This window comes from Haemaphysalis longicornis, unplaced genomic scaffold (assembly GCF_048455015.1).
Source record: "Haemaphysalis longicornis isolate Haplotype H1 unplaced genomic scaffold, Haemaphysalis longicornis Haplotype H1 scaffold_5, whole genome shotgun sequence".
Classification (NCBI taxonomy): Eukaryota; Metazoa; Arthropoda; class Arachnida; order Ixodida; family Ixodidae; genus Haemaphysalis; species Haemaphysalis longicornis.
In genome coordinates, this window is record NW_027526385.1 from 65302715 (window position 1) to 65323582 (window position 20868).

The following is a 20868-nucleotide window of genomic DNA, read 5'->3' on the forward strand; positions in this document are numbered from 1 at the left end:
ACAACCCAGAATATTATAATTACTTTCTGCACGTTGATAGATAAAGAATATAACTCGTTTCACCTCCCCCCCTCCGCTATCTCTCTCGCCACTCCATCGCCGCACGCCTTTGGTAGCGCCTGCAAAGCCAGACGTGCTAACGATCAAACATTCTACGCAACAAATCACCTGCCAGCTTCACCTAGAAATGCTCATCCTGCGAAGCCCAGAACACCGCATACTATCACGTATGAACTCTCCCCTCCCTGCCAAGAAAAACCCATTCTTTACCCCTCCAGGGAGCAGTTGGTGCGCGAGCTGTCCAGCTGTCGGCCAGAGACGCAGGTCCCCACTGTCTCGTGCTAGAGCGGCTGCCGCGCCTCGCGACCTTCTGCACCAGAAAGGTCAGTACTAATCACTTCTTCCACTCTAATAAACATTTATCAGCAACAACATTCATTGCTTAGAATTTATAGGACACTTCATTTGGAATTGAGCTTTAGAAACATGGATCAATAAATCAACAAGGGAATGATTGAATTATTGGAGTAATTTCACAAGTAAACTTTTGAGCAGTGCACCAGTAAACTGTCAATAATTTTTCTCGTCGTGCAACTCTCACGAAAATTTGTGAAATTTAACGGGCTTACCACAGCAATTTACCATGAGCTTATATTCCGGGTGTTCAATTTACCGTTCCGTAGAGTGAATTTTAATTTTAAACACCCTTCCCATCGAAGCCCTTCCCTAGAGAAAATTTGGCACGATGTTGTCCCGGTTGGTTGCAGCTTTTGAATGCTGCGATTACATGATTCCAATTTTTGAGCACCAGCAAAGCATGGAGTACAGATTTACCTGCTCCGTGGGCTTGGCGCAGCTCTTTGCTGTCTGGGAATATTGTAGTATATATATTCTGGTGTCGACAACCAATGAACGTCTGTGGAAAGCTAATCTCCTTTACACCTTGCGTATTTGCACCTCCATTTTTCCGAAATGTCGTTTGATTGCCAAAGCTATGTGCGGCACATTTTACATATTTAGCAAATACTATACACTTACGTAAACGAAGGTCAACTTGTTCGCTAAATGTCATGTTTAGCAAGAACTGCCAATACTGCAGGCAAACTATGACAACTCACGCCTCAGAATTATTGGCTTGTCAGAATTCCTTCTTTTGAAGTAACGCAAATCAGCATTAGTAGAAAAGTTTTATGGAAAAAAAATCTCGTTTTTTTTTTCTTTTGTGGCCGGGGTGTGCTAAAAGGCGTAGTACTTTTGGTGATCTTTTTGTAGTGGAAACAGAAGCATTAGTCCAGGTGATGTAAAAACGAGCAGGCTTTTTAAACTAATACAACAGACCCATGCGGATTCATAAGGACACTTCAACGACTCTACAGTTTCGAAGTGATCTCAAAAGTAGTCCGTCCTCTCGAAGGCATATTGAAAATATCGAGAGTTGGGCTATTTGGTGTTGATACTTCGGAAGCAGCGCTTGAGACTGGGCAACACGATGGCGCCGTCGTGTGTGTCTCCTCATCTTTTGTCCTCTCTTAAGCGCTACTTAACGATGCATATTGAGTAACTTGTGCATGCCTGAAGACGTTTCAGCCATACGAAACTCCACTCGTTCAGTATCCTGAAGCAATGAAACAGGTCTTGGCGGTAAGTTGTGCGACACAACACTAAAAGCTCTTGCTCAACTCATCTGTAGCACATGACGGACAACGGCTTCCTCATTGCGAAACTGCATCGCAGACCTCTAATTTCGACGCGCCGAATGCGACGCCACAACACGCCTGCGGCACGTTATCTTCCTACGTGCCCTTGGTAAAGAAAAAAGGTAGCAACGTTCAGACGCGAGCGGAGTTCTTGCTGTCGTGCCAAGGGTAGAGAGAGAGAGAGAATAAAATATGTTTATTTCTCCAGCAGGGGCTGATGTGTGGGCATCGCCCCGTGGAAGGCGTCCCTAGTCCGGGATGCCTTGACTTCGGCTGGCCGTCCGTGCTCGGGTCAAGGCAGCGTTTAGAGGCTGAGTTTTCCCAGTCACCGCAAGCGCAATGCGGCATCGGCAAACAGCCGATACGCATTCGTAGCTCTAGGCGCCAGATTCGCGTAAACCTTTGCTCGAGATGCATGATGTTGCCTACTGGGCGTGGATTGTCGCCCTAGCAGCCTGCTTATTCTACAGCCTCGGCCGGTGGGCAATCAGGTGAGCCCGCCCTTGGGTCTATTATTGCCCGTGAGCTCCGGCTTCTCACAGTCCTGAGCGCTTTGACAGAATTGTTGCATTTCATTAGCCCTTAAAGACAACGTTAAGCAAACTTTTTCTGTTCATTCAATGCAGTGAACTCTTCGCTGAATTGAGATGGTTGAATACAAGGAGTGTTCGTGTGCGTTGTACTAGTGAATATTTGTTTGACCGAATAATTCGTCGTGATGTGTTCCTTGCTATTGATCTCGTTTTTGTTTGCGTGTGTACTTTGTCGATGTTTGTTCTTACTGTTGTTGACAATGTGCTGGTACGGTTGAATGGGCCTTAGTCAGGGAGAGTCCATCTGCCTTTAGACAACTCCCCCGAGAGCTTTCTGTCCAAATTAATGCATAAAATAAATTAGAGGATCAAGGAGGACTGTCTGTTTTGGAGGAGACAATATACGCCGTTGACTTTCAGGTGGTTGTGTCTTCTTTTACTGCTACATGCTGCGCTAACCTGGTGCAACGTATCCGCCCCAACTAGATAACCGTTCATTCTGCTGCAAAGAAGCGGCAATAGGCGCTTGTTTTTAGGCGTGACTTCTATTGTGTATGTCGAAGGCGACCTGATATCTGCGCTGTCATGCATAAACCATCATCCCTGCTCTTTCGTTTCTTTCGCGTATAAAACGTTGTAAATTGCTCGATGTCAGTAAGGTCAGCTTGCTACGATTATTTGGCCGGTATTTTAACTGCGCTGGTGCATCTGAAGCACGTTTCATATGAACATTTTATTGAACATTTTATTCTTGAGCTTTGTTTTAAAAACCTGTTGGTGTGACAAGACGCCCTCGAAACCGATATAGGCGTGTTTTGAGGAGCCAAGGGAATGAAATGGCACGCACTGTTTAAATTCTAAAAGAAGAAAGGGGGCGTCAAGGGTGGTACGCATGGCGCTTTCAGAGTTGTGGGTTAATTGGCCCTGAGCGATAATTGCGAAATGCGCATTATTGCTACGTTCTAAGGCATTATACGAGGCGGGAGCATATTTTGTCATTATTTTTGAAAGAAGCAAATGCCGCACGATGCCGTTTGCCTTGAGTGTGTGCCACAATATATATTGTTATGGTGGGCCGGTAGAGATTTAATTCTATGATATGATAACAGCTTTTGCAAGCAATTAATAAATACAAGCAGTGAGAGGCGCTGCACATGTATTTTATAGTGCACATAAATTGTTCGCCCGGCGTGGTAGACGAGTTTCATGTTGCACCAAGTGTTGCACCAAGCAGGGGATGTCACCCATGTTAGGGGTTATCTCTGCGGTAAATAGGATGTGTACGAAATATTATTGGGCATTTGCGAAAGTGAGTAATTCGAGAAATCTAAGTCATTATACAACTGTCACATTTACGTTAGGCACCCGTCTTGGGAGCAAAGTGCACTGGTAGGAAGTGATTGAACGGAGAGAGCGTGCTTGTTCGGGAAAAGTTTAAATTTTATGAGGTGGTGAGGTACTTTGGGAAAAGGCCTTAATACCCTGTATTCACCTGATTTAAAGGCGCCATGGAACTCGCGTTTAATGGTGACCCACTCTCCATAAATCAATATATGCGACGCAAAGCTCTACTTTACATGAAATTTGTGAATTGTTAGAAATAACGCGGGCGCGAATTTTTACGGGCGCACACTAATCACGGGCTCTGGAACAAAATTCCAGCGCAAGCATTCCGGAAGCGCTTGGAGAGATGTTCCACAAAGTGAATTACTCGTTTCTCGGCATGGTGCAAGAAGGGAATTTGTCACTAAGTATTAATTGTCAGGCAATGGTGGACATGGTATAAGTTATGTGTAGTTCACTTAGGGGTGCTCCGGACAGTTCGACAGTCGGAACCGTTGGCTAAATAGACGAAAGGTGTCGTGGCAACACGGGGATCACATCACCGACGTTTGTGATTCTTCAAGGACGCATAACTCTAGTGTAATTGTTCTTGAGACCAAAGGAAAAAAAGGAAAAGTTCTAGCTCCAATTTTTTTCGCTGCGCCTCTGGCGGGTCATGGTAATTTCTGGGCGACTCACTGTTGAATAAATGTTGGAAAGGGTTTCCTCCAAACTATCGGTCGACACCCGGTGCTGTCCTTTCGTACCTTATCGAGGATAAACTCGGGATAAGAGCACCCTAAGTAGTTAACTTTGTTATAAATGTATACTACGAGGACATTTCACCCGCCATTATTGCCCCAAACAAGTCTGCAAGTGTTAAAAAAAGCAATTAGTTGTATTTTTGTTCATGGTTCAATCACAATGTAAAAAGAATGTCGCATCTTAATACACAGTGTGAGGTAGAGATAAATGCAACAGAGTGTTTCTCTTTAGCATATTATTTTTATCAAACTAAATGCTAAAACAGGTGTGAAATAATGTGCTAACGCCTCTCCCTAGACATTTAGCCTTTTTGTTCATGCGCTTTTTGTCAGAAAAATGTAAGGACGTTCAACAGAACTACTGAAGCTTCGACAATTAGTTCACCGCAGGTAATACCAAAAAGTGCAAAAAAGAATTCATAGTCGAGAATGTTTCTACTCTTTTCACTGGAAAGTAAAAATTTATTAGGTTGTTATATGGGCAAAGGAATCAGCCTTCTGTAAAACGCAACACGAATGTGCACTGAAAGCAGTCAATATTACTGCGCTTGTTTGTAGTCTTCATTTCGTCCCTGGTCTTTTTTCGCGCTGTGCTGCTCATGGATTACCAACTAGCTGGAACCCTCACGCTTTTAAATATACGTTCAATGGCATAGTTTTGTTGGGACTTGCCGAATTTCTTGCGGCCCGGAATTTATCGCTAGAATTGTCAACGAACTGTATACAAATGAAAGTACACAAGGAACGAATGCACAAATAGCTCCCCCCTGAATATGTAAATAGGTGTCTGGAAAAACCTGCATCGCATAGAGTCTTGAGTTTGTTGTTATCACGGGGACCGGTGCAACGCAGACGGGGACGCTTGTAGAATAAGCTCGACTGCAATGTATTGCTGTGACCCGGCCGTTGGCGTGGTCAGCGCGAGCAGGCGAGCACGGTAAATATTATAAATATTTTTTAAGCCCTCGCCGTATCTCCGCCTCTCAAAAGTTTCAAAACTTAATAAGAACTCTCTTTATTTAAGATTCAACAAATTGCAGTTGCGGAAAGCGAATGAAACGAACATAATTTCTCGACGGTAAGGCGTTGCGCTGCTGAGCACGAGATCGCGGGTTCGATTCCCGGCCGCGGCGGCCGCTTTTCTGATGGAGGCGAAAAGCAAAAACGCCCGTGTGTACGAGATTTCGGCGCACATTAAAGATCCCCAGGTGGTCAAAATTAATCCGGAGCCCTCCACTACGGCGCGCCTCATCGCCTGCGTTGCGTCGGCGCGTTAAACCCTACAATCAATCAATCAATTAATTTCTCGACGGTAAGGCTCCTTATAACGGACTCTCGCATTAACCCGAACAACACGTTCATTTATTTCTCCCAAACTTCGCTACCTACAAAGCCAATCAGTAGCCTCAGAAGCCATCGTACAAATCCAGCAAAATACATTTGTCCGAGGAAGCTGGTATATACTCAATACCTCATAAAAGGGAGCGCTTCAAAATACGTAATGAAAGTTTAATGCGTCTCCCGAGGGGCTACGGTTTATTTCAATTTACTAAAAAAGTGAAAGTAAAATTTTCGTAGCGAGTCTTGTTGGTTTAAATATATCAGCTCAGCTGGTACTGTGAGAAATAGCGCCTTGTGGCTGTTCTAGCTAAAAGTATTGTTTGATGATTATCTGCGTACAGGTGCCGTCATAAGTAATTAGAACAAGGTTTGTGAATATCACAAAAAATGTCTTGGTTGCGTCATGTCGGTTGACATGAAGCTTTTTCTTTTAGGGAGGACTCCTTTACACGCACACCGATGCAGCCAGGCAGTTTCCGGGAGAAGAAATTGCTGTAAATTACGAAACCTTGTTCCAATTACTTTATAAGGACCCTGTGCACCATCCAAAAAAGTCGGGATGTTTGGTAGTGCTTTCACAGCGGAGCTCTTTCAGCCTGAGCTCTGTCTGTGCACACCGTGAACGGAAAACTCCGCTCCCCGAAGTATAGAGGGGGAGAAGCCAAGAACTGAGGCGGAAAGTGTCAAGGAGAGACGTAGCCCACGAGCAGGTTTTGCAAGTGCGAGCCCTAAGAAAAATGGCAGCATCTCCACTCCGTGGATGATGGCGAGGGTGCGGAGTACGGGGACTCGAAATGACATCCAGGTTGCGCCCCGACCGTCATTCGATTAGAGTCGTGAGTTGCACCTTGATTATTCCCTAACTGAAACTGCAACTCACGGCTCAAATCCAATTTCGCTTGATTTTCGCTTGATGGTGGTGTGCGCACGGATAGACGCGGACGGACATTGGGAGGTCCTTAGGTACTCCGCACCGTTACAGGCGAGGGAGTAAGACGTTTGACTCTCAGGTAATAACTCACGGCCGTAGCCCAACGGGTGGGACGACTGACACTAACTCTGTCTGGTCTACCAGACATCGGCTCGAATCATGCCGGTTCCTGTGTGATTTTTTGCGGTTGTAAATGCTATGCGCACGGACGGACATTGTGCGGTCCTGAGGTACTCTGCGTCTAAAAAAACGCTTGCAGTGGTCGGAATCGAACCTGCGCCCCCCACGTTATGGAAACAGCGGCTATCCGTTTTCTCTACCATTACATTCCGGGCGCACTGCATTTCGTAGCGCCGCGTTGGCTTTGGACTTCAGCAGTTAGAATTTTGTCCTTTCGGATCGTGTACTTTAATTTAACTCAGTTTGCATGGAGAAAAACTCGCTTTTTTACAACCTTTCTCTTCAAATAGGGCAGACCTAAGGAAAGACAAGTTAAATTTAGTGAAAACCCCCAGCTTTGCTGTTTTCTCAGTCCTCGCATCTCAATTGCGCAGTGGCTGAAGTTTTTCATTACGATCGGAGCCCTTTAGGTGTCCGGCACTTCGTCATAGCTTCTCCGGATCACCGTATCTAGCCAGCATACAGTAACCCAAAAAGGGGATTCGAAAAGATAAACGCTTCATCGGATGGGCATTAAACGTGGCTCCCTCGCGTTACGAAGCCAGTCTCAATCCCATTAGGACACACAGGTGAACGCTCCTCATATGTAAAGTGTTTGGCTGTAATCTTTGGACTGCGCGTTGCCAGGTAGGCCGCCGCTGCTAGCCGCAAATGAGCACACACTAAGCTAAAATCAGAAATAAATAATGAATGTACGCCTTAATTACCTGCAAATAATGAAAACTAAATCTAGTGTCCCTTTGTAGGCATTTTCTGGGGCTGCGGCCCTCTCTCTTGACTACTATCCGAACCAACGCCAGGCGGATACTGATGCTAGTCAACACACGGTGCCACAGCCATTTCGCGTATCATTGCTCCGCTCGTGACAGTTTTCGCGTTGACTAAAACGGATTTATTTTTATGTTTCTAATGTGTTTATTCTTGTATACTTCCTGTTCGAAAGCATTCCTTGTAATTTTCCAAAAATATTTCTTGAAAAAGAAAATTCAAGCACTCTGTCGGCCTTTTCCCGTAAGCCCTTTCCTTCGTGCGGCAGAACTGAAAAATTGCAACCATATAAAATGCAAATTATCTGAATTTACCTCGTAGGAATAGCCCTTGAAACACAGCCCACAAGCTCGGAATGCCTACCTTCACTCTGATTGCTGCTTAAAGCCTGCCCGTAATCAGCGGTGCAACATTGCGCTCTAATACTGTACGAACGGCTTAGGGCGACGATTTTAAACTATTAGGGGTAAAGCCCCTTCAGGGCTGGGGCTGTTGGCTACCCGTGTCATAGTCGTAATCGTCGTCTCATGTTATCACGGTACTAAAACACCGGGAAAATCGTTTACGCCTCGCGCTAGAACGTAACACGTACTAAATAAACACCGGGGCACTCGCTTACGCCTTGCGCTCGACCACTTCGTCGCGCGTACTAAAAAAGTGGCCGTGTATCTGCCCTTTTCTTTGCAAGTGTCGACAAAAGACGATTTTCTCTGTCGACATTTATAAAAATAATAATAACGTTTGCAAGTAAATGCCTACCTTCGTTTTCCCGCTCAGCTCTCAAGTTCTTCCTCTTGCGTCGCGCTCCTCCCAAAGTAAAGACGCTAAAGGTTTGCTCAAGTCAATTTAGATTTACCGCGTTCTACTGCTACAGACCGGATGCCTCAATGCCAGCGCTGCCGTACGCCGGAGACGCGCGTGACTCGAGAAGCCCTACTTCAACGTTTATAGAACCACGTTGCCCTAGTCCTCGTGCGTTCCAAACAGAACGAGAAACCTCTCTAGTGTAACCTTTCGTAACTGTCACTGCTTGATTTTTTTAATGCCACCAGAAGCTAGAGTTCCGCGGGCGACAGCAGGCGACAGTGTGAACTTTTTTTTTCGGCAGTGGATGTAGTATTTCATTTCACAAAAATCAAGCATCGGTGATTTTTATAAAGGAACACTGCAAATATTTCTTGTGTATTAATATTCTGTCTCACATTTGCGTAATGTCGTTGTTCAACAAGGTTGACAACTCTGAATACACAAACCGGACTTCGACATCCAAGCTTGGCTGTGGGTATATCAGACAATTGCGGAGCTTTCGTTTCACTTTTGACCGGGTGGTTGAATCGAGTCACAGAGGGACAGATAGACAGAGAGACATAGAGACAGACAAAAATTTCTGGGTTTAAGTAGCCCAAGAAAGACTATGGTCTATAAAAAACACCGGTACACTCATTTACGCCTCGTGCTAGAGATCTTCGTGCTTCAACGGCAAGAGACTTTCACAACAAAGGCGTATACCTCTACCTTCCAACGGTTTAATCTCCGTTGGCGAAAACGCCAAGGCGCCAAGAATACACGTATATAATGCGTGCTTCGTCCCTCCACAGGTTTCACGTTAGTAGTGATGGCACGGGATTTTTTCAAAATGAAGCTTTCATCCTCTTACTCATTTCGTCTGTAGTCCACCGAAGACGCACGGCAGGAAATTCATCTTTCCCTAGCCATACTGATAATCGTAGGGATTTTTTAAAACGAAGCTTTCAGCCTCGCACTCATTTCGTCTGTATTCCACCCAAAACACACTGCAGGAAATCCAACTTTCTCTGACCATACTGATAATCCTAGGGATTTTTTTAAAACGAAGCTTTCAGCCTCGCACTCATTTCGTCTGTAGTCCACCCAAAACGCACTGCAGGAAATCCAACTTTCACTGACCATACTGATGATCCTAGGGATTTTTTAAAAGGAAAATTTCAGCCTCGCACTCATTTCGTCTGTAGTAAGCCGAAAACGCACTTCAGAAAATCCAACTTTCTCTGCCCATACGGATGATCCTAGGGGAAGTTAAAAAAAAACGGTCCCCGTGCTAGGAATCGCACCTGGATCCCTCTCGATTTGCAGCCGACATCTATCCCATTGAGCCATTCCGGTAACACCGAAGCAGTTCGGATTCGGATAAGGGTGCACAAACGCGCGAAATTAGACAGAAAAAAATCAGAAGTCCAGACTTCGGCCGAGTCAAAGCGAAAGCGCTGCGATTCAAAGTGCAAACTGTTGCGAGACAAAGTGCAAACTCCGACGACAACCAAGAAATCTATCACAAGAAAGTTTGACGTTCAACCATCGTCGTCGTTCGACGGAGGGGTGCATGTTTTATATGTTCAACCGCTACGTGGGATTTTCGTGTTAAGTAAACAAGCTATTTTGTTTTCCCTTTTGCATGCCATCCCATTTAGGCAGCGGCGAAAATGCTTCGACGCCTTCAAGGACACCTGTATACCTGGACCACCTATTGATAGCCTCATCAATGGAAACGCAGATGCCTTCTGGAAGCCGGTGCGCCATCCATAACTGTTTTCGCGCCCACCTCAGTTGTTATTGTCGGTGCTCTATCTTGCTTTGAGAGCCGCAAAGCCACAAGGTTTTTTTTCGCCAACGTTCCAGTAGGATCGGGACTGATAAGCGGAATACATGTTTGTTAGTTTTTCTACTTAACAGCGCTTACATTTGATTGTGTGCCAACGTGCATGGGGCTACCAACCGTTTTATGGCATTGACACTGTTTTGCAATGTTACGAAGCGATTTACGACACACAACGACAACAAAACGTTATCTAAAGAAGTTCCTGATGAGAAACAGGACAGTGCACTTTACCTACGTTGTCAAATTGGGCAAGCCTACAAGGTAATGCAAGAGCCAACGTAGAATTTCTCCCCTATGTATTGAGAAAATGCGAGGAAATATGAGAAAAAGAATTCTGGTTTAAGAAAAGCAGCTTGCCTATATCCCCCCCAGCATGTTCGGGCAACCGTGTATAAAGTGTTAGAACAACCAAATAGAGCAACCAAAGAGCGCTACGCATTCAAAGTGTGCGAGTGGGTAACTTAGGTTTTTCAGACGCTCCGCCCGGTGCCCCCACCGACAACAAATACTACGAGGCAAGAATAAAAAAGCGGGAGCTCCAGCATCGAAGAAGGCAGGGGCTGTTCGGGAGCGGGCCGCAACAGAACACAATAGTTTCTGCCACCTTGAGTTCTCTTTTAGGCACTCATTTCTCAACAAACCGTTGTTGAGCAATGATACTGGAAAAACGCCACCAAGCAAACCAAACCAAATAATATAAGCAAATGAAACCATAATTTGCCCAATTCGAATATCGATAGAAAATTCTTCCATCGAACGTTGGGGGAAAATAAGAAAAACAATAAATATAAATAAAAAACGGAAGGAAATACAACGAACCCGACAAGATATTCAAAGCTAGCGCCACATAGCGGTTAAATTAAAAATACAAGCACGCACATATACACAATAAATGAAAATCGACTAAGAGAATAGATGAGCGGTATTGAATTCTAGGTGCTTATTCCGACGACCTAAACCCTGAAAGCAAAGAAAACCAATCCCGTCTGCGTTCAGGTCTGGCTTCAATGCCACAAACAAAACGTAATGTTCCGAAAATGGAAAACCGCAAGAACGCCTAAATTTTCGTCGAATATTGTCTGCCTTCCGATTTTGTTACTGGAAAATGGCGAGAGTCTATTTTCTCACGAAGATCCCATGTAAACCCGAAGCATCGTATTGTTTTCCATGGTTGAAAATGCCAGGAATAAATGCGACGCTCAGTAAAACCATGTTATGTATTTTCAAGCAAGAGGTTTCTTATGATCCATCCGCGAATTTGAATGCTGTTACATTTCATTGTTTGCAGACACAAATCGAAAGTGTGCAGCGATGGCTGAAAGAGTATGGAGACGTCTTTGGGTGAGTTCTGAAGATTTCTTGTTAATTATGAATGAAGCGTTTTCCTTACAGAAAACTCGTCATACCATGGTTAGGTAGGTAGGTTGTCGATTCGGACTGACTCAACGGACTCCACAACACTCACTAATTCCACAAACAACACTCCACTAGAGCCTAATGAACGCATTAAGTATACAGCTAACAATGCCCACTATTCTACAGGTCATCACGGCTGGCCCGAAGGGGTTAGGAACGACAACTTCAACTTCTTTAAGTGCCTCTTTCATGCATTGCTTCGCATGTTCCATGGATTATGTTTTTAAGAACTAACATATATTTTTTTTTGTTAGCCTTTTGGGCTGAAGTTAGCTGAAGCAAGGAGGGGTACTGAAAAGGCACCTCCTGTATGGTGAATAATGTATGTTCGTTTCTCCATTCTGTAAGACAAAATCCACGTTCATAAGCTTCCCAACTGAGCCATTTTAAACTAGTCGGGGTCCCATTCATTTTACGTCTAGGTAACGGTTTGAGGCACATTCGGAAAATTTACCAATGTTTGTGTACGTTTTTTGAATACAGCAAAGGCGATTACGAAGACATATGGCCGCCATTATTTAAACAGAGTTTCCATTCTAAAATGTCACGGGTTGAATCAGTTCATCACAAAGGAATATTGCTGCACTTGAACACGCTTTTTGTTCGGTTGTACGTGCTACTACGAGTACAGGGCCTCATGACAGAAACACAGCGACAAAACATGCGTTCAAACAGCAAGACGTAAAATAACCACAGAGAAAAAACGTAATGGCAGGCTCCTGCCCTATTTTTTAACGGGTCAGAAAAAGCGGGCTTTCCTGCCGTGAAGATTGGAATGTGAACAATCCCCTTCAAAAAACAAATCAAAGCATTCGCCATGATTATCAGCATGACCACGTTACAACTTGCAAGTATCATAAGGCGCATAACTAACGCTGAAATTGACATGAAAATTCAGCTTGAACGAAAACCACAGGACTCCGGAAGAAAACACGGCCACAATGCTGACACGATCCTGTGGTTTTCGTTCAAGCCGAAGTTTTAAGTCGATATGAACCAAATCGCCCAAACCCAAGGAATACTATGTCGAAATGGCAATAGAGATGAAGACACTCTTTCAATAATCCAAGCCCTCGTAATAAGCCGAATCTGTTATAGCCTATCCTTGCTTATCGTAAACGCAAGGCAAGGACAGATAGCCAATGGTATCATCAGAACGGCATACAAAGGGGCGCTAGGACTTCCTTCTTACAGAGCTAACCATGAAGAAACTGTACGAACTGGGAGACTGTAGCACCTTCGAGGAGATTAAAGATTCGGTTCTCCAATGAAAAGAAAGGATTTTCAAGATGCACATGGGGAGGAAAATACTGATGAAAATAGGCACTGTTGCAGAAAGCTCCAATACAGGGAATATGACAAACGTACTTCCAGAACAACGCAAAGGAATAAAGACCTTCGTTATCAAACTGAACATGCGTAGCACGCTGCACAATTAGCATGAAGATGCTAATACAAGCTTGCTCTGAAAGAAATTCCACCTTTATGTTAATACAGCTTACACAGATGCCAGCAGAAGCACGAACGGCCACATGGCAGCGGCAGTCGTGGATTTTGAAGTCGAACTGATGGACTTCATTACACTCAAAAGCAAAAACATCGGTGAAGCAGAAGCCAGCGCAATCGCCCTTGGCCCTCGGATAAGCGAAACTAACAATGGAGGCCAAAATATCATCACTGACTATACAGCATTAACTGGGAACGCCGTAGACGGAAGAATTCTTATAAGCTCCGAATGAATCTTCCCAATGGAGCTTGCCAAGTTCATAACATCACGTAGTGCGCGGCCAACGAGGGACCGGAAGAAGTGGTGACTCGTATGCGAGGAACCTTACCTTCCGCGGCGAGTACTATGATTCGTACACTCCGCCTCATCACATAACATACCGTGAGTGCCTGCTCGGGAAAAGATTATGATAAAGAGACTTACCTACCCCCCCCCCCCTCACTAAGGACTTATGTGCACAAGATACCTAAACACTTAAAAACATTCACACCAGCACCCTCCCAGAGAAGTCCATATTGGGACCTACGTTCCCTGACAAATGCAATGACTGCTTTAAATGCAAAAAACTACCAACCATTTCCATTCCACATAACACTGCCCCACAATTTGGCAGGCAGAATACGAGAGACACTGCTCACTGAAAGCTTGGGAGGCGGCTCTGGCCGGCGATGCTCTACAGAACCAATTAGAACTAATCCGTAAAGTCGAAGCCGTAGCTATTGCCGACCGGGTTCTGCACAAAACATTCCGCTCACAATTCCACAGCTGTATCTCTCATCCCTCGTTCATAATAAAGTTATGATTATTGTGATAATGATGACAGATTGCCGTCAAAATTTGGCCTTTAACTCGCAGTTGATTTGGTCTTTGACTAGCTGAGCTTTTACTTTGACTCGCACGCCGTTCGTACTGTTGCTCGCAGCGGCTATGACTTTGACCCTTTGCCATTTGAGCGCGCAGGAAGAAAACTTCGCGTTCAACCGTTGTAGTCGTTATATGAAGGGGTGCATAATTATTTCGTCTAATTTTACACATCCATGCACCCCTCTCCAAATGCCAACTGCTGTTACCGTGTTGAAATGGCTAATCGGATAGATGTCGGCTTCATAACCTGAGTGATCCAGGTTTGATTTCGACCCCGGAAGCTCTGTTTTGTTGAGGCGCTTTCGCAATCATCATCATCGCCGCAGAAAGTTTTCCTTTCTGCAGTGCATTTCTGGCGCTCTCGTACGAATCAGTGAGGCATAGGACGCTTCGCTTGGAAAACGCGTTAAACACAATATTTTACCTCGAATTAAAAAAAATCCCGCCATCTCCACGAAGTGAATGATGATGAGAGGGGCGAAGCTAAAATGCTTATCGGTAACACCGTGAAACATTCGCCCACACATCATATAAAGACTAGATACGTCAAGCTTTCCACCACTCTGTTGACAAGCCCGTCGACGACGTCGATGTTTGTGGTGATCATGTAGGGCTTGTGTGGGACGATGAGAATCTCCATGGGTAAGTTGGCGAATTCGCTGTGTGACATTTTAGCCACCTTGGCCGTCGCCTTCTGCAGAGCGCCTTGTGTCGCGACAACCTCTTCTTCTTCCTCTCCTCCTTGTTGGGTGGCAACGAACGCCCTCTTCGGCCAATCTTCGGTTGGCCAATCCCTAGGGGGATCCTGCCCCAATCATCATCATTCCGCCGTGTATGGCAGCAATGAAGGACGGGACAGGGCCCAAGCAAGAGTCTTGAGCTCGCAGGCGACGAACGACAACCTCCTCTTCTTCCTCTCCTTCTTGTTCGGTAGCAACGAACGCGTTGACCGTTATGACCTCTTCGGCCAATCTTTGGTTGGCCAATCCCTAGGGGGATCCTGCCACAATCATCATCAATGTGCCGTGTACAATGTGCCGTGTATGGCCGGGACAGCGCCCGAGCAAGAGGAGCTACGCCCCTAAAATGCTCGTGGTGAAGCATGGAGCTGGCTGGTCAAACGCCAAGCGAAACGGTGACAAAACGTCCCGTCAGATGCCCCGCCATAAGTGCGAACGCGTGAAAATTGAATTGAATTCAGTAAGCATCTACACTGTTTACCACGACGGGAGAGAGACGGGAGGTGTAAAGCGTGCGATGTGGGTAGGGGAGACAGAAGAGGCTGTTACGTAGGACGGACCGGAGAGCAAAATCGTCTTTTAAAGACATTTGCAGTGAAGCCAGCAGATACGGGGCCAATTTTTTAACGTTAATGTCAACTTTTTTGTACACTTTTATGCCCCGCGAAGCGCTGATTTGATATGTAAAAGTATTGTGATACACATATATATACGCTTTCCTGAATGCTGATAATGACAATTACATTCAGGAGGATTTGGATCGACTGGAAAAAGAGAAGGTAGACGAGTTAACGCTGAGTGCCCCTTTCTTCCCCTGCTGTGCCGTGAGCATGATTGTAAATAAACCACGCTGCTTCTCCACCCATAACAACACGATTTAGCTTTGAAAATCAACTAACGTGAACCTTATTGGGGTATGCTTATAAATGAACGCACATGCAGGCGGAACAAATATACAATCGAAATTATAATCTGTTGCACCTGCCCTTGTGAGGAATTGAAGATATGATTCTTTTTTCACCACCTTTCCTTGTGCAAAATAAAGCACTCTACCCAAGATCCTTCTGTGTTTCGCATTATCGTTAGCTTCCCAAGTCGCGTAGAAGGTGGCGTGGCTATCGTCGCTCCTGCGTCTCCTTCAGGGGACCTACGGTTTGTTCGATAACTACTTGATGGCGGTTAAGGGTGCCAGAAAAACTGTATTCCAGAAACCTGGAAGGATACCAGAAAACTGGCTCTAGGCGGGATACGGCTCCTTCAAAGAATACCGGCTCCGTGGAGTGCTTTCCGACGGAGTGTTGTGGGGTGGGAAAATCTTGTGAAAAGTTTCCAAATACTAGACGTTGATTTTGTGTGAAGGGATATATCATTAACCTTTTCTAAGTGTCTAGAAAACATAGCCGACAAAACACTTATTAGGTAACTTCTTATGTCATACTCGGCATAAAGCCCAATGCTACGCCTATGTATGTGCGTATTCAACCTATCAATCACTACACAGCTATCTATTTATTCGTAAACTATGGAGTGAACACCCGATGTAGGAAAGGCATAAGAAAAGCTTTCTCGTGAGCCACTTTATGAAATTTTTACACAGATCTTTTTGCTAAAGGAATGCTAAAACAAATCCTGGCAACTAGTTTACGTGTTAACGCCAGAGTTAACTTGTGTATTTACATAACATTAAAAGGCGCTTTGTTTTCTCTAAACGCAAGTGATTTCTTGCAGTAGCAATCAATTTCTTGGTCAGAAATGGTGCTACAAATTATATTGTTACTACTGTTCTACTACTAAAAGATTATCTTGATTGTTTAGTTATCCGGGAAGTATCCAAAGCTATTTTTGTCGAATGGTAGTCACTTATTTGCCAAAGCGGCCATGCAATGTTCGCGAATATCAATGAAATAAAAATATTTTGCAAAATGGTCTTAGAAATACAACCAAAATTGAAAAGCAGTACCAAAGAAGTGCTCAAAAAAGCAATTTGAACACTTATTATATAAGTAAGTTTTTCAACACTCCCGACAATTGCTTCCTTATGCATTCACCATGTGCACGCTTGTGGACGTTGTGCAGTTCCCTTGTTTTTACAATCCTTCGGGACCTTTTTCATGCTACTTAGCGCACTGGTTTAAATATATTCACATTTTCCTGGAGACCCTATGTCTTTGTCAGGCTTCAATACATGACGCACGCATCTAGGGGGGGAAACGTTGTAAGCAGGAAATATTTAAATAAAAATTATTTATCGCTTCGATTTCGAGAGTAGAGTTCGGGTTATTGTCTTGACGGCCACAAATTGGCTATATTTTGACGCGCCTAAATTAAAAGCCTGTATAGACACAGGTACAGCCATGACAAAGACTTTGCTACAGCCGCAGTGGTTTAGTGGCTATCGCATTGTACTGCGCGGCCTTAGGACGTGGGTGCGATCTCAACTTCAGTGGCCGTTTACGTAATGGAGCCGAGAAACAAAAACACATGTGTGTCGAGATTTAGGCGCACGCTAAAGATCCCCAGGTAATAAAAATTAACCACGAGCCCTCTACCACGGGGAGCCTCACAGCCCAGGCGTACCTTCGGCGTGCAAAGTCCCCATAATTCTTGATAAAAGACTGTGCTGAACCTTAACGGCTTTATCGGAGATCCAGACAATTGCGCTTGTTTTGTAGAGTATGCCTTATTCAAACATTTATCCGCTTTGCCCAGAAATCTGCAACAGGGACAAGGGCACTACAAAATACAACCTAACAGTTCTTGATTGGGACAGGGTAGTCGTCTCTCTCGCCCCCAGTTTTCATATGGAATGCACACGAACCAAAACAAGTTGCAATGCACGATTGATCGTACACCCGGCTTTAGGAGGTTTGAGTTGTTAGTGTTAACTATTTTACACTTGCAACGAAGTTATTAGTCCTTTTGCTACGTTATTACTATTATCCTACTTGTGTTGGTTGGGTTTTCTGCCAGTAGTTATCTCATGGGTAACTCTTGAGTTTAACTTCGCTGAAAATTCCAGCTTTCTTATTTTCCTACATTTTTTTCAGCTTCTTCCTTGGAGACACCCCCTTCGTCGTGGTAAAGGACCTGGACATGATAAAGGAAATTTTCGCCAAGGAGTTCACCAACTTTACCGGTCGTGGAGTGAGTACTACTTTTGTGATTCTTCGGCCACTGTCGAAGTTTCGTCCATGCCGTGCTGTCACAATCTGCAAAACTAAGCATAGAGATATGTGAAGGTTTCTTACGGCATGCAGCACAACTGACGAGGAGTGAGCGGGAAAACAGAGGACAAAGCACGTGAAATGCTAAAAGAATCAAATGGAAACGCTGCACGTCTTTCAAGTCACAACTCACAAAAGTAGCACCACAGTTGGGTTCAGTACGTTTCGGCGCGCATGGCGCAACTGATATCCTAGCCTTGTATTTTTATCCTTCGAATTTTGCACCGGTCGGCATAAACAAAATGTGCGACGGTGGGAAATTTGTTGCGTCCTTGAGCCACAGGCAGTGGATGAATAAGTAGAAAATAAAAGCTTGCGTGAAGGAATGGCGAGAGAAAATGTTGAATAAAGCAAAAAGCAACACTTAAAGCAACACTTAAATAAAGCAGCCAGAGTGGAAATTCTGAGTAGAGTACTGAGCACCGGTGTTATGCCGAGAGAAAATGTTGAATAAAGCAAAAAGCAACACTTAAAGCAACACTTAAATAGAGCAGCCAGAGTGGAAAGGTTGAGTAGAGTACTGAGCCCCGGTGTTTCAACAAACGGACCCACGGACACTCGCAACATCGAGGACTTCAGTCAGTAGCGTCAAACACGTCGGTAAGGATTTGTCAGCGATACCACATCAGACTGTGTAGCTAGTTATGGAGCCAAATCGCTTAAATACAGCTTCAAAAAACTTACCAAATATTGTTGCATATTTCTTGTGGGGATACTATATATTGCAAGGAGGTCAAGACACGGAACGGAACCACAAAGAACCCTAGAAACCAAAGCAGCTTTCCCAATTCCTGAACTTTAAACCACTAACGCGGAGGCCGCTTCGAAGGGCATCCGGTTTTTTGGTGTTGGGAAGGACTAAGCCGTGTGTAGGAATAGCAAAACCTATATTCTTAAGTACATTTTTTCTGTACCTATGGTAACCAGCGTTTGCTTCGAAACCAGTCGAAGGCTACCTTGTGAAGATACTGAACGCAGAGAAAGCAGGCAGTTTCTACCAAACAGTGGAACTGGGGACAACATTGATCTCAAAGAGACTTCGTAGCAACTCTAATATACGAAGAAAAGCGGCAACGGCCAACTCTCCGGATAACTAAAAAATTTCGCGCGAGGCCACTTGACCAGGAAGCCAAAAAATTTCGCTGGGAAACGCTGTGATACGCGGTAACGTCTCTTGCTGAAAATCCACTAAGTTTTTCCTAGAATTGACATAACAAGCGTGAGCGAGAACTGTTATGTGCGATATAAAGCGAAGCCCTTAGGCGCCCTTTCCTTGGGTTGTGTGGCTCCGAAGTCTGTGTATCTGGGGTGAGGGGTGCCAGAGGGAAGGATAGAGCTACCAACGTGAAGGATGGAACTACCAACGGGGTGTGCAGTGGAGGATGAAAGACAGTGGTAGCGAAGAAAGCGTGAGGAGGAAAATGAGGTAAAGCGTGAGCGTAAGGAAGAAAGCGGAGAAGGAAAGCATGCGAATACGTTTAGAGCTTTGCAAAAAGCACCCGTTTGTGCGATGAGTGCGTCCACCGATGACTTAAGTCGCCGCGCTGCATAAGCAAAGGTCGGCCTGCGGAAGCTAAGTGACGGCCAGCGTGGTCGCTGACTCTAAATACACGCATGTCTCTCTCATTTTGTTTTGCCCCTACGCCAGCACATAATGCGCATGTACGAGCTGATGCCAATGTTTGCCGACAATCTGGTGTTCAGAAAGGGCCCTGCTTGGAAGGAAACAAGGAGCTGCATCGCGCAATTCTTCACTCCGGCGAAGCTTAAAACGGTAAGCTTGTGCTTTGCTCCATATTTGGCGTAAGTGAAGAAAATAATTGGTAACTCCTCTCGTGTTATCGCAAAGAGCAATATTAACAGCATGCTGTAGAAGCTTGTTTACTGATTCTTTCTCGAGAAGTGCGCGGTGAAATTGTGAAGTGCCTTACCCACAGGCAATAATTGTTTGGGTGGACCACTGTTAGTAAAACTGACTGTGTTTGGCAATGGGATGCTCGGTGAAAGTAAGTGTACACGTTCTACTTATTTAGGCTTCCTAACCCCTTTTACTATCCTGGTCGTGTTTTCTGGTTTTATGGAATGACGTGCTTTCACACAGTATTTTGTTTTACAAAAAGAACAAACATTTCTTTGTCATAGCATGGAGTTAAGGAAGCGTCTAACAAACCCACATTTTTGCCCGCAATGTAGTACTAAATTTCTCCAGGTGATGCCCTGCTTACTGGATGCCCAAAGCCAACTTATCGAAAACTTAGGAGTCAGCGCTGAAAGTGGTCATGAAGTGGCAATCTCCGCCTTGTGCGAGCGATTCACCTTCGACGTCATTTCGAAGACAGCCTTCGGCATCGACACCGAAGTGCAGCGAAATCCAGGCCATCCGCTCTTCCAGACAGCTCTCGCTGTCTTCCCAGGCTTCATGGAGGGATTTCTCTATCACATGGGCCGTAAGTGGCATTTTTAAGGCGAAATATTTCTGGCTGGGACCCAAGGCGTCCTGTCAAAAAACTAAAGCATTTCCCAATAGGCCGGTTGGTCGGCCCATAAGCTCGGATAAGATCACTGGACACACGACGCGTGCGTGAAACCGGCCCTCGATTGTGTCAAGACGGTTACTTAAAAATGGCGAAACAGGAGCGGTTCAAGATCAGACAATACACGCAACGATCATGGAGAAGGTGTACAACAGTAGACCTTTATCTCATAGATCCCGTAAGGTATACAATAGGTCGTTCGTAGGGGCGTTTACATAGCGCGCCAAAAATCATCGCAAGGTTTCGTTGTTTTTCTGCGATTTCGGAACCTTTGAAGGTTTGATTATCCGTTGGCGCAATTTAGCAAAGGTTCTGACGCACGTTTGGCGTGGTTTTGACGTCAGAAAGATTTTATGCTTTTCCAACATTATGTATGAATGGATGGCGAGGCAAACAGACCAAACAGAAAAC

At 44.9% G+C, this 20868-nt stretch overlaps 1 protein-coding gene across 2 annotated transcripts in view; it reads left to right on the forward strand.

The window, feature by feature from the left end:
• The first annotated feature begins 278 nt into the window (after nt 1–278).
• LOC144138345 (cytochrome P450 9e2-like) overlaps nt 279–20868 on the forward strand; it is a 51241-nt gene continuing 30651 nt past the window's right edge. Inside the window, exons 1-6 of one of the 2 annotated variants that reach the window (XM_077670580.1) lie at nt 279–383; nt 9985–10084; nt 11461–11513; nt 17747–17843; nt 19572–19697; nt 20133–20370. In XM_077670580.1, the coding sequence (XP_077526706.1) occupies nt 17793–17843; nt 19572–19697; nt 20133–20370 (415 nt within the window). In that variant the 5' untranslated portion in view covers nt 279–383; nt 9985–10084; nt 11461–11513; nt 17747–17792. Of the gene's footprint in view, nt 384–1906; nt 2189–9984; nt 10085–11460; nt 11514–17746; nt 17844–19571; nt 19698–20132; nt 20371–20868 lie in introns of those variants that run through there. The other variant, XM_077670579.1, reaches the window with a different exon arrangement.